At 50.3% G+C, this 13,892-nt stretch overlaps 1 protein-coding gene across 2 annotated transcripts in view; it reads right to left on the reverse strand.

The window, feature by feature from the left end:
* The window catches only part of PLPP6 (phospholipid phosphatase 6), a 58,655-nt gene that overhangs the window by 26,051 nt on the left and 18,712 nt on the right, over window positions 1-13,892 (reverse strand). For both annotated transcript variants that reach the window (XM_063940250.1, XM_063940249.1), the window contains exon 2: window positions 5,471-5,943. In XM_063940250.1, the coding sequence (XP_063796320.1) occupies window positions 5,471-5,915 (445 nt within the window). In that variant the 5' untranslated portion in view covers window positions 5,916-5,943. The remainder of the gene's footprint in view (window positions 1-5,470; window positions 5,944-13,892) is intronic.

Here is a 13,892-nt window from a genome sequence, read left to right on the forward strand (position 1 = left end):
TTTTCCAGCATATGGTAAAGATTCTAAAGCCTTTTTAACATCTGAATTGCCTTTCCAGGGGAGCAGCCAAATAATACCACGTCCCCCGATGGATGCAGAAGCAGCTTTGGAGGAAAGCAGAGTCATCTAAAAGGTCGCCTCTCCAATATAAAAAGCGACATCATTAATGTTAGCCAACAGCATAACTTGTTCAGCAGTCGCCTCTGGTGAAGCAGTTTTCCATAGTTTCAGCCCATTTTTCAATAGCCCTGCAACATGGTCTGGAAGGCACTGGAAGCAGCAGCCAGACTCTTTATAGAGTTAGAAACAATCTCAACCCATGGTGGTTGTGGGGGAGGGGCAGCAATGGTATGATACAGTTTGATATTGCTGTGGAAAGCCTTGTACTTGCTGTGGTAAAGCCTGGACAGGTTGGGGAAGCCCTGTAATGGCTGAACCTGTAATTCCTGAGGTAAAACCACTGAATCACAAGTTTTGCATGACACTAACGCAGGAGTGTCAGCTTGTTTGGCCCCTCTTTGTGAGGTAAAATAACCATATACATAGCTGTATTCAAGGGTTAAATGAAAGAAAAGTACAGTGGATAGAGATATCCGTACAGTAGAATGACAGAAATACAGACAGCAGCACTAGCAATAATCACATATACATGCAGGAAAAACTATTTAACTGCAATGGCCACTGAGATCAGCTACATAGCGTTTGGTGCTGGTAGGATTGCAGTGTGCTGTATAACCTGTACCAAAGATCGTTGTTATACAGGGAGACCAGACCCAGTCTTCCTGGAGAACCTGCATGTTCTTGTAATTGCTGCTTATCTCTTGTGAGGAAAGAGGGTGTGGCGAGAGCAGCTCTGGTCGGGAGAAACCGCAGTAGAATGGCGCCCAGAGCTGGGGAAGGGGCAGCGCTAACCTGAACCATGCTGAACCGGTTCCCTGGCCCTTAACCCCAGCGGCAGTTTTGTCTGTGCCCTGGTCGTCTAGTGAAACCCGCTGCCCTCTGCAGCGAGGTAGGGCCACGTTAGCGCCGCCTGTCCATCTCCAAGATCAGCGGTAAAAGGACTGCCTTAAGAGGAAGCCCACCTTATCTGTCCCCAGAGTCCGGCCTGAAGTCCGGGGGAACCCCTTGCCTCTTCTAGTTAAGGGTGTCAATCACCGGTGGGGGTTGGAGGCTAAGGACAGCCTAGCATCTTAGACCTCTGTAGTAAACTTAAACTAATAAAAAAATGATTACGCTTTGGGCTGCAGTAGCAGACCCGTTGCTGTTCATTGTGAATCAGCTCCAGCTGGCACCAAAACGAAACTGAGGAGCCTCTGCCTGGGGCAGGGTATGTGTGGAAAAAGGACCCTGTTGGTGCCAATCCAGGTCTCCACCTGACATACCCAAGGTATATCCCTGTGGAGACCATGGACCCTGAAGAAGAAAGTTTTATTATTGAAACTGACACATTGGAGATTTATTCCTTTGATTTCTCTTCATGTACAGGACTTGTGACTGCTCTCCAAAGAAGGAAGGTATTGTGAATGTATCATAAAATATATATCTATTTCCCATATACAGGTCAGTATGCCATTAACCACTTAACTGACGATTTATTTCGCCAAAAACGCTCCGAAATTGTTGGATTTTCTGTGTGGTTTTTTTTTTTTTTTTTAGTGAATTAGGTGAAGGACATGAATTTAACCCTATCCCAAATTATTTTAGTTAAAAAAAATATATATATTTTTTTTAAAAATACATTTTTTTCAAACATCGAAACATTGATCGGGAACATCGCGGCTTTCAGTTTGAAAGCCGGGACAGCCTCCAGGTATACAGAGTGGGTCTGGGGGTGGCTTGGGAGGGTTAAGTTACACTCCCCAGCTGCTGCCATTGTCTGCAGCCGCTGGAGGGGGGGTCCTGCCGTGCTGACCAATCAGCAGTGATCGGCAGCACGGCAATCAGTAGGGGAGAGTGCAGGGAGGCAGAGGGACCAGCAGCAGCAGCAGAGTAAAGTTTCCCTTCCCCGCTGCTGCTAGCGCTCTCTATCTGACTGGTCACATCCTGTGCGACTAGGTCAGACAGAGCACTTGCAGGCATGGTAGCATCTGATGCGACCATGCCAGGCAAGTGGTTAAGGGATCTCTCCCCCCCCCCCCCCCACCCCAACATTTGGACTTTCAAGCAATCTCTGCTGTTTATATTCTGAAGGAATGTTTTCATGTACGTAATAGGGGAAAGCAAAAATTTCCAGAGTGCCACCACCATTACAACATATACAAACATTTACAAAATAGATGTTATATTACAAATGTTAGTGGTTTCAGTGTCCTTACATGTGTGACGCTTGATTGCACAGGTTAGGTTGCTAATATTGTAGTCTAGAAACTAAAACATGCTTCAGAATTTTGTACTGTTATTTGACGGAGAGCAGGACTACTTGTGGCAGGGTTCACTAGGTATGCTGAGCAAACTTTGATTGTCCAATTTGTAGGTTTTGCGCTCCGAAAAGGTCTGCACTGTGAGGCAAGAAGGTAGAGCAGGAGGGGACACAGTGCGCAAAATAGTAGGAGAGGGACGGACCCGTGGGTGTCACTCAAACCATCCTGGAGCGCTATCTAGTTGCACTAATGCCAAGGGTCGTCCATGTTAGCCCTGTATCTACACATATTATTAATTCATGTAAACTAAATAATTTTCCTACTCCCTTGTATAGCTCATGTTAATCTGCTGCTTCTGGCTGTAAAACTATAAGCAGGGACCAGTTTTTTTTTTTGTGTTGTAATTTTGCCCACTGTGCTTAACATATTAGCACTTTTTGTCTGCTAATTCCAAGTAAGCATTTAACAGCTAGGTCAGGGGCGGCCAGACTTTTGGAGTCGGTGATCTACTGTGAAAGCTAAAAAGCTTTTGTGATCTACCTAGGAGGAATAATAGCGAGCGTCGTAGGCGCGCGCGCAAAAAAAAGGGGCGTGGTATAACAAAAGTGGGCGTGGTATAACTAACAAAAGGGACGTAGCCTTGCTGCGCAGAGTGTAATGACTGCCTCACACGAAATAACACATTGGCCCCCACAGGTAAAAACCTCAAACACATGCCCCCACAGTGCCGGATACACATGCCCCCACAGTGCCATGTGCCCACAGTGCCAGATATGCCCCCACAGTGCCAGATACAGATATGCCCCCACAGTGCCATGTGCCCACAGTGCCAGATATGCCCCCACAGTGCCAGATACACATGCCCCCACAGTGCCAGATACAGATATGCCCCCACAGTGCCATGTGCCCACAGTGCCAGATATGCCCCCACAGTGCCAGCTTACAGATATGCCCCCAGTGCCAGATATGCCCCCACAGTGCCAGATATGCCCCCACAGTGCCATGTGCCCGCAGAGCCAGATATGCCCCCAGTGCCACATATGACCCCACAGTGCCAGATATGCCCCCACAGTGCCAGATTACAGATATGCCCCCACAGCGCCAGATTACAGATATGCCCCCACAGTGCCATGTGCCCGCAGTGCCACATATGACCCCACAGTGCCAGATACAGATATGCCCCCACAGCGCCAGATTACAGATATGCCCCCACAGTGCCAGATATGCCCCCACAGTGCCATGTGCCCGCAGAGCCAGATATGCCCCCACAGTGCCACATATGACCCCACAGTGCCAGATATGCCCCCACAGTGCCAGATTACAGATATGCCCCCACAGTGCCATGTACCCGCAGAGCCAGATATGCCCCCAGTGCCACATATGACCCCACAGTGCCAGATATGCCCCCAGTGCCACATATGCCCCCACAGTGCCATGTGCCCGCAGAGCCAGATATGCCCCCAGTGCCACATATGACCCCACAGTGCCAGATATGCCCCCACAGTGCCAGATATGCCCTCACAGTGCCATGTGCCCACAGTGCCAGATATGCCCCCACAGTGCCATGTGTCCGCAGAGCCAGATATGCCCCCAGTGCCACATATGACCCCACAGTGCCAGATATGCCCCCACAGTGCCAGATATGCCACCACAGTGCCATGTGCCCAGTGCCAGATATGCCCTCACAGTGCCATGTGCCCACAGTGCCAGATATGCCCCCACAGTGCCATGTGCCCGCAGAGCCAGATATGCCCCCAGTGCCACATATGCCCCCACAGTGCCAGATATGCCCCCACAGTGCCAGATATGCCCTCACAGTGCCATGTGCCCACAGTGCCAGATATGCCCCCACAGTGCCATGTGCCCGCAGAGCCAGATATGCCCCCAGTGCCACATATGACCCCACAGTGCCAGATATGCCCCCACAGTGCCAGATATGCCCCCACAGTGCCATGTGCCCAGTGCCAGATATGCCCTCAGTGCCATGTGCCCACAGTGCCAGATATGCCCCCACAGTACCAGATATGCCCCACAGTGCCATGTGCCCGCAGAGCCAGATATGCCCCCAGTGCCACATATGACCCCACAGTGCCAGATATGCCCCCACAGTGCCATGTGCCCAGTGCCAGATATGCCCTCACAGTGCCATGTGCCCACAGTGCCAGATATGCCCCCACAGTGCCATGTGCCCGCAGAGCCAGATATGCCCCCAGTGCCACATATGACCCCACAGTGCCAGATATGCCCCCCAGTGCCATGTGTCCAGTGCCAGATATGCCCTCAGTGCCATGTGCCCACAGTGCCAGATATGCCCCCACAGTGCCAGATATGCCCCACAGTGCCATGTGCCCGCAGAGCCAGATATGCCCCCAGTGTCACATATGACCCCACAGTGCCAGATATGCCCCCACAGTGCCATGTGTCCAGTGCCAGATATGCCCTCACAGTGCCATGTGCCCACAGTGCCAGATATGCCCCCACAGTGCCATGTGCCCGCAGAGCCAGATATGCCCCCAGTGCCACATATGACCCCACAGTGCCAGATATGCCCCCACTGAGCTATGTGCCCCCACAGTGCCAGATATGCCCCCATAGAAGAGCTCACCGTGCTGTGTGTGGAGAGCGCAGCGCACGCTTCTCCTGTCTGCCGCTCTGCCTCCTCAGTCTGATCTCCGGCGGTGACGGCAGCTTGTATGGCTCAAATCAGGTGCCGGTCCGCGAGCTCTCATTGGCTAACGAACCGGCACCTGATTTGAGCTATACACTCGGCCGTCACTGCCGCAGACCAGACTGAGGAGGCAGAGCGGCAGGCAGGAGAGGCGCGGCTTCGGGTGGCTGGGCGGCGGATCGCGATCGACTGGTCGCATGTCCGCGATCGACCAGTCGATCGCGATCGACTGTTTGGCCACCCCTGAGCTAGGTAGCTCTGCTGTGGCTCACTATTAGAATCTTAGCTGTAATGTAAACTGAGTAATAAACTATAAAGAACCCACAAATTGCTGGAAGATCATTTTAGCTATACAAATACGTAAATAAATATTTTAGCACTTAAATTACTTTGCAAACACCGAGGTTACCAACATAGTGAATATTATTCAAATTTCACTTACCAAGCAGCAGGTTAAGTACGACCTCTCGTCCAGCAGAGCTATCACTTTTGTACAGGCAATAGAGTGTACCAAAAATCCAGGGTATGCCATGGCCAGAGATCTCCACTAACTTCATCATAGGACGGGCACTGCCCCATGAAGACCCATTCCTTGCACATACTCCCATTTTCTTGGACAACCAAAGGTCAATAGCCAGCAGTGACCTCAGTGCAATTCCAAGAAAAGATGGGTTTAATTTCATGCAGTCTTCCTCTGGAAGCTGCTGTTGAGATGAAGTAGAGCAGTTGGAGTCCTTACGGTGAACTGGACTGTCTGATGTTCGAAGTCGAGTTGACGTTGGCTCTGAAACACCTGTCCTGTTAGTCATAAGGGACATGAACTCCAATCTTCCACTGGGATTAGAACTGTTAGGGTTGGCTGCTCTGGTGACTCTTGGACTAGGCATCTCTACACTTTGGCCTGAACACTGAAGCCTATAGGAACAAAGAACATATGTATTATTACAACTTTGTGACAATTCTACAATAGAAGTCCTGTACAGGGTATGATTAAGGTACACAATATACATTGATAGTATCTAAATGTAATTAATGCATGAGCTATATTTTTAACAAAATTTAAAATCAATCATGTTACAAATGGTGAGCTTTGTGCGATAGGCATAGTATCTAAGGTTGAAAAATAATAAGAATTTACTTACCGATAATTCTATTTCTCGTAGTCCGTAGTGGATGCTGGGAACTCCGTAAGGACCATGGGGAATAGCGGCTCCGCAGGAGACTGGGCACAAAAGTAAAGCTTTAGGACTACCTGGTGTGCACTGGCTCCTCCCCCTATGACCCTCCTCCAAGCCTCAGTTAGGATACTGTGCCCGGACGAGCGTACACAATAAGGAAGGATTCATGAATCCCGGGTAAGACTCATACCAGCCACACCAATCACACCGTACAACTTGTGATATGAACCCAGTTAACAGCATGATAACAGAGGAGCCTCTGGAAAGATGGCTCACAATAACAATAACCCGAATTAGTTAACAATAACTATGTACAAGTATTGCAGACAATCCGCACTTGGGATGGGCGCCCAGCATCCACTACGGACTACGAGAAATAGAATTATCGGTAAGTAAATTCTTATTTTCTCTGACGTCCTAGTGGATGCTGGGAACTCCGTAAGGACCATGGGGATTATACCAAAGCTCCCAAACGGGTGGGAGAGTGCGGATGACTCTGCAGCACCGAATGAGAGAACTCCAGGTCCTCCTCAGCCAGGGTATCAAATTTGTAGAATTTAGCAAACGTATTTGCCCCTGACCAAGTAGCTGCTCGGCAAAGTTGTAGAGCCGAGACCCCTCGGGCAGCCGCCCAAGAAGAGCCCACCTTCCGTGTGGAATGGGCTTTTACAGATTTTGGCTGTGGCAGGCCTGCCACAGAATGTGCAAGCTGAATTGTACTACAAATCCAACGAGCAATAGTCTGCTTAGAAGCAGGAGCACCCAGCTTGTTGGGTGCATACAGAATAAACAGCGAGTCAGATTTTCTGACTCCAGCCGTCCTGGAAACATATATTTTCAGGGCCCTGACTACGTCCAGTAACTTGGAGTCCTCCAAGTCCCTAGTAGCCGCAGGTACCACAATAGGCTGGTTCAGGTGAAACGCTGAAACCACCTTAGGGAGAAATTGAGGACGAGTCCTCAATTCTGCCCTGTCCGTATGAAAAATCAGGTAAGGGCTTTTACAGGATAAAGCCGCCAATTCTGACACGCGCCTGGCCGAAGCCAAGGCCAACAACATGACCACTTTCCACGTGAGATATTTTAAATCCACAGATTTAAGCGGTTCAAACCAATGTGATTTTAGGAACCCCAAAACGACATTGAGATCCCAAGGTGCCACTGGAGGCACAAAAGGAGGCTGTATATGCAGCACCCCCTTGACAAACGTCTGAACTTCAGGCACTGAAGCCAGTTCTTTCTGGAAGAAAATCGACAGGGCCGAAATCTGAACCTTTATGGATCCCAATTTGAGGCCCATAGACACTCCTGTCTGCAGGAAATGTAGGAATCGACCCAGTTGAAATTCCTCCGTAGGGGCCTTCCTGGCCTCGCACCAAGCAACGTATTTCCGCCAAATGCGGTGATAATGCTGTATGGTTACATCCTTCCTGGCTTTGATCAGGGTAGGGATGACTTCCTCCGGAATGCCTTTCTCTTTCAGGATCCGGCGTTCAACCGCCATGCCGTCAAACGCAGCCGCGGTAAGTCTTGGAACAGACAGGGTCCTTGCTGGAGCAGGTCCCTTCTTAGAGGTAGAGGCCATGGGTCCTCTGTGAGCATCTCTTGAAGTTCCGGGTACCAAGTCCTTCTTGGCCAATCCGGAGCCACGAGTATAGTTCTCACTCCTCTCCGTCTTATAATTCTCAGTACCTTGGGTATGAGAGGCAGAGGAGGGAACACATACACTGACTGGTACACCCACGGTGTTACCAGAGCGTCCACAGCTATTGCCTGAGGGTCCCTTGACCTGGCGCAATACCTGTCCAGTTTTTTGTTGAGGCGGGACGCCATCATGTCCACCTTTGGTTTTTCCCAACGGTTTACAATCATGTGGAAGACTTCTGGGAGAAGTCCCCACTCTCCCGGGTGGAGGTCGTGCCTGCTGAGGAAGTCTGCTTCCCAGTTGTCCACTCCCGGAATGAACACTGCTGACAGTGCTATCACATGATTTTCCGCCCAGCGAAGAATCCTTGCAACTTCTGCCATTGCCCTCCTGCTTCTTGTGCCGCCCTGTCTGTTTACGTGGGCGACTGCTGTGATGTTGTCCGACTGGATCAGTATCGGCAGACCTTGAAGCAGAGGTCTTGCTTGGCTTAGAGCATTGTAAATGGCTCTCAACTCCAGAATATTTATGTGAAGTGATGTCTCCAGGCTTGACCACAAGCCCTGGAAATTTCTTCCCTGTGTGACTGCTCCCCAGCCTCGCAGGCTGGCATCTGTGGTCACCAGGACCCAGTCCTGAATGCCGAATCTGCGGCCCTCGAGAAGATGAGCCCTCTGCAACCACCACAGGAGAGACACCCTTGTCCTTGGAGACAGGGTTATCCGCTGATGCATCTGAAGATGCGATCCGGACCATTTGTCCAGCAGGTCCCACTGGAATGTTCTTGCGTGGAATCTGCCGAACGGGATTGCTTCGTAGGAAGCCACCATTTTTCCCAGGACCCTTGTGCATTGATGCACTGATACTTGGCCTGGTTTCAGTAGGTTTCTGACTAGCTCGGATAACTCCCTGGCTTTCTCTTCCGGGAGAAACACCTTTTTCTGGACTGTGACCAGGATCATTCCAAGGAATAGAAGACGTGTCGTCGGGATCAGCTGCGATTTTGGGATATTGAGAATCCAACCGTGTTGCCGCAGCACTACTTGAGATAGTGCTACTCCGACTACCAACTGTTCCCTGGATCTTGCCCTTATCAGGAGATCGTCCGAGTAAGGGATAATCAAAACTCCTTTCTTTCGAAGGAGTATCATCATTTCGGCCATTACTTTGGTAAAGACCCGGGGCGCCGTGGACAATCCAAACGGCAGCGTCTGAAACTGATAGTGGCAGTTCTGTACCACAAACCTGAGGTACCCTTGATGAGAAGGGTAAATTGGGACATGGAGGTAAGCATCCTTGATGTCCAGAGACACCATATAATCCCCTTCTTCCAGGTTCGCGATCACTGCTCTGAGTGACTCCATCTTGAATTTGAACCTCTGTATGTAAGTGTTCAAAGATTTTAGATTTAAAATAGGTCTCACCGAGCCGTCCGGCTTCGGTACCACAAACAGTGTGGAATAATACCCCTTTCTCTGTTGCAGGAGGGGTACCTTGATTATCACCCGCTGGGAATACAGCTTGTGAATGGCTTCCAATACCGCCTCCCTGTCGGAGGGAGACGTCGGTAAAGCAGACTTTAGGAAACGGCGAGGGGGAGACGTCTCGAATTCCAATTTGTACCCCTGAGATACCACCTGAAGGATCCAGGGGTCCACTTGTGAGTGAGCCCACTGCGCGCTGAAATTCTTGAGACGGGCCCCTACCGTACCCGAGTCCGCTTGTAAAGCCCCAGCGTCATGCTGAGGACTTGGCAGAAGCGGGAGAGGGCTTCTGTTCCTGGGAACTGGCTGTCTGCTGCAGCCTTTTTCCTCTTCCTCTGCCACGGGGCAGAAAAGAGGAGCCTTTTGCCCTCTTACCCTTATGGGGCCGAAAGGACTGCGCCTGATAATACGGCGTCTTCTTATGTTGAGAGGCTACCTGGGGTAAAAATGTGGATTTCCCAGCAGTCGCCGTGGCCACCAGGTCTGATAGACCTACCCCAAATAACTCCTCCCCTTTATAAGGTAATACTTCCATATGCCTTTTGGAATCCGCATCACCTGACCACTGCCGCGTCCATAACCCCCTTCTGGCAGAAATGGACAGCGCACTTACTCTTGATGCCAGTCGGCAAATATCCCTCTGTGCATCACGCATATATAAAAATGCATCTTTTAAATGCTCTATAGTCAGTAATATACTATCCCTATCCAGGGTATCAATATTGTCAGTCAGGGAATCCGACCAAGCCACCCCAGCACTGCACATCCAGGCTGAGGCGATTGCTGGTCGCAGTATAACACCAGTATGTGTGTATATACATTTTAGGATATTCTCCTGCTTTCTGTCAGCAGGTTCCTTAAGGGCGGCCGTATCAGGAGACGGTAGTGCCACTTGTTTTGACAAGCGTGTGAGCGCTTTATCCACCCTAGGGGGTGTTTCCCAACGTGCCCTATCCTCTGGCGGGAAAGGGTATGATGCCAATAACTTTTTAGGAATTATCAGTTTTTTATCGGGGGAAACCCACGCTTCATCACACACTTCATTTAATTCATCAGATGCAGGAAAAACTACGGGTAGTTTTTTCTCACCAAACATAATACCCTTTTTAGTGGTACTTGTACTATCAGAAATGTGTAAAACATCTTTCATTGCCTCAATCATGTAACGTGTGGCCCTACTGGAAGTCACATTTGTCTCTTCACCGTCGACACTGGAGTCAGTATCCGTGTCGGCGTCTGTATCTGCCATCTGAGGTAACGGGCGTTTTAGAGCCCCTGATGGCCTTTGAGACGCCTGGACAGGCACAAGCTGAGTAGCCGGCTGTCTCATGTCATCAACTGTCTTTTGTAAAGAGCTGACACTATCACGTAAGTCCTTCCATAAGTTCATCCACTCAGGTGTCGACTCCCTAGGGGGTGACATCACCATTACCGGCAATTGCTCCGCCTCCACATCATTTTCCTCCTCATACATGTCGACACAATCGTACCGACACACAGCCCACACACAGGGAATGCTCTGATAGAGGACAGGACCCCACTAGCCCTCTGGGGAGACAGAGGGAGAGTATGCCAGCACACACCAGAGCGCTATATATATATATAGGGATAACCTTATATAAGTGTTTTTCCCCTTATAGCTGCTGTTATGTTAATACTGCGCCCAATTAGTGCCCCCCTCTCTTGTTTTACCCTTTTCTGTAGTGCAGGACTGCAGGGGAGAGTCAGGGAGACGTCCTTCCAGCGGAGCTGTGAGGGAAAATGGCGCCTGTGTGCTGAGGAGATAGGCTCCGCCCCCTTCTCGGCGGACTTTTCTCCCGCTTTTTGCTGTATTCTGGCAGGGGTTAAAATACATCCATATAGCCCTGGGGGCTATATGTGAGGTATTTTCGCCAGCCAAGGTGTTTTTATTGCTGCTCAGGGCGCCCCCCCCCCCCAGCGCCCTGCACCCTCAGTGACCGGAGTGTGAAGTGTGCCTGAGGAGCAATGGCGCACAGCTGCAGTGCTGTGCGCTACCTTGGTGAAGACTGATGTCTTCTGCCGCCGATTTTCCGGACCTCTTCTTGCTTCTGGCTCTGTAAGGGGGCCGGCGGCGCGGCTCTGGGACCGGACTCCGAGGCTGGGCCTGTGTTCGGTCCCTCTGGAGCTAATGGTGTCCAGTAGCCAAGAAGCCCAAGCTGGCTGCAAGCAGGCAGGTTCGCTTCTTCTCCCCTTAGTCCCTCGATGCAGTGAGCCTGTTGCCAGCAGGTCTCACTGAAAATAAGAAACCTAAAACTAAACTTTTCTTAGAAACTCAGGAGAGTCCTACAATGCACCCTTCTCGGCCGGGCACAAAAATCTAACTGAGGCTTGGAGGAGGGTCATAGGGGGAGGAGCCAGTGCACACCAGGTAGTCCTAAAGCTTTACTTTTGTGCCCAGTCTCCTGCGGAGCCGCTATTCCCCATGGTCCTTACGGAGTTCCCAGCATCCACTAGGACGTCAGAGAAATAAGATTTTAAACCTACCGGTAAATCTATTTCTCCTAGTCCGTAGAAGATGCTGGGGACTCCGTAAGGACCATGGGGTATAGACGGGCTCCGCAGGAGAGAGGGCACCTAAAAAGAACTTTGACTATGGGTGTGCACTGGCTCCTCCCTCTATGCCCCTCCTCCAGACCTCAGTTAGAGAACTGTGCCCAGAGGAGATGGACAATACAAGGCAGGATTTAGCAATCCAAGGGCAAGATTCATACCAGCCCACACCAATCATACCATGTAACCTGGAACATACATAACCAGTTAACAGTATGAACAAAAACAACAGTAACGGTCCAAGACCGATGTCAACTGTAACATAACCCTTATGTAAGCAACAACTATATACAAGTCTTGCAGAGTTTCCGCACTGGGACGGGCGCCCAGCATCCTCTACGGACTAGGAGAAATAGATTTACCGGTAGGTTTAAAATCTTATTTTCTCTTACGTCCTAGAGGATGCTGGGGACTCCGTAAGGAACATGGGGTTTATACCAAATCATCCAATTGGGCGGGAGAGTGCGTATGACTCTGCAGCACCGACTGAGCAAACGCTAGGTCCTCATCAGCCAGGGTATCAAACTTGTAGAATTTAGCAAAAGTGTTTGACCCCGACCAAGTCGCCGCTCGGCAAAGTTGTAAAGCCGAGACGCCTCGGGCAGCCGCCCAAGAAGAGCCCACCTTCCTAGTGGAATGGGCCTTAACCGAATTTGGTACCGGCAATCCAGCCGTAGAGTGAGCCTGCTGAATCGTATTACAGATCCAGCGAGCAATAGTCTGCTTTGAAGCAAGAGCGCCAATCTTATTGGCTGCATACAGGACAAACAGAGCCTCTGTTTTCCTAATTCTAGCCGTCCTAGCTACATAAATCTTTAAGGCCCTGACTACGTCCAGGGATCTGGAATCCTCCAGGTCACCGGTAGCCACAGGCACCACAATAGGTTGATTCATATGGAACGACGAAACCACTTTAGGCAAAAATTGCGGACGTGTCCTCAATTCAGCTCGATCCACATGAAAAATCAAATAGGGGCTCTTGTGTGAGAGAGCCGCCAATTCTGACACTCGCCTTGCTGATGCTAAGGCCAACAACATGACCACCTTCCAGGTAAGAAATTTCAACTCAACCTTGTTAAGCGGTTCAAACCAGTGTGATTTTAGGAACTGTAACACCACGTTCAGGTCCCATGGTGCCACTGGAGGCACAAAAGGGGGCTGGATGTGCAGCACTCCCTTTACAAACGTCTGGACTTCTGGAAGAGAAGCCAATTCCTTCTGAAAGAAAATCGAGAGGGCCGAAATCTGTACCTTAACCGAGCCTAATTTCAGGCCCATATCCACTCCTGTCTGTAAGAAGTGGAGAAGACGACCCAGATGAAAATCTTCCGCAGGTGCATTCTTGGTCTCACACCAAGACACATACTTTCGCCAGATACGGTGATAATGTTTTATCGTCACCTCCTTCCTAGCCTTTATTAAAGTAGGGATGACCTCTACCGGAATCCCCTTTTTTGCTAGGATTCGGCGTTCAACCGCCATGCTGTCAAACGTAACCTCGGTAAGTCTTGAAATACACAGGGCCCCTGCTGCAACAGGTCTTCCCTCAGAGGAAGAGGCCAGGGGCCTCCTGTGAGCATCTCTTGTAGATCCGAGTACTAGGCCCTTCGAGGCCAGTCTGGGACAACGAGTATCGTCTGTACTCTTCTTCGTCTTATGATCCTCAACACTTTCGTGATGAGAGGAAGAGGAGGAAACACGTAGACCGATTCGAACACCCACAGTGTTACCAGTGCGTCTACTGCTACTGCCTGAGGGTCCCGAGACCTGGCGCAATACCTCCGAAGTTTTTTGATGAGGCGTGACGCCATCATGTCTATTTGAGGAGTTCCCCAAAGACGTGTTACGTCTGCAAAGACTTCTTGATGAAGTCCCCACTCTCCTGGATGGAGATCGTGTCTGCTGAGGAAGTCTGCTTCCCAGTTGTCCACTCCCGGAATGAAGACAGCCGACAGAGCGCTTACATGATCTTCCGCCCAGCGAAGT

The sequence above is a fragment of the Pseudophryne corroboree genome, chromosome 9 (assembly GCF_028390025.1).
Source record: "Pseudophryne corroboree isolate aPseCor3 chromosome 9, aPseCor3.hap2, whole genome shotgun sequence".
Classification (NCBI taxonomy): domain Eukaryota; kingdom Metazoa; phylum Chordata; class Amphibia; order Anura; family Myobatrachidae; genus Pseudophryne; species Pseudophryne corroboree.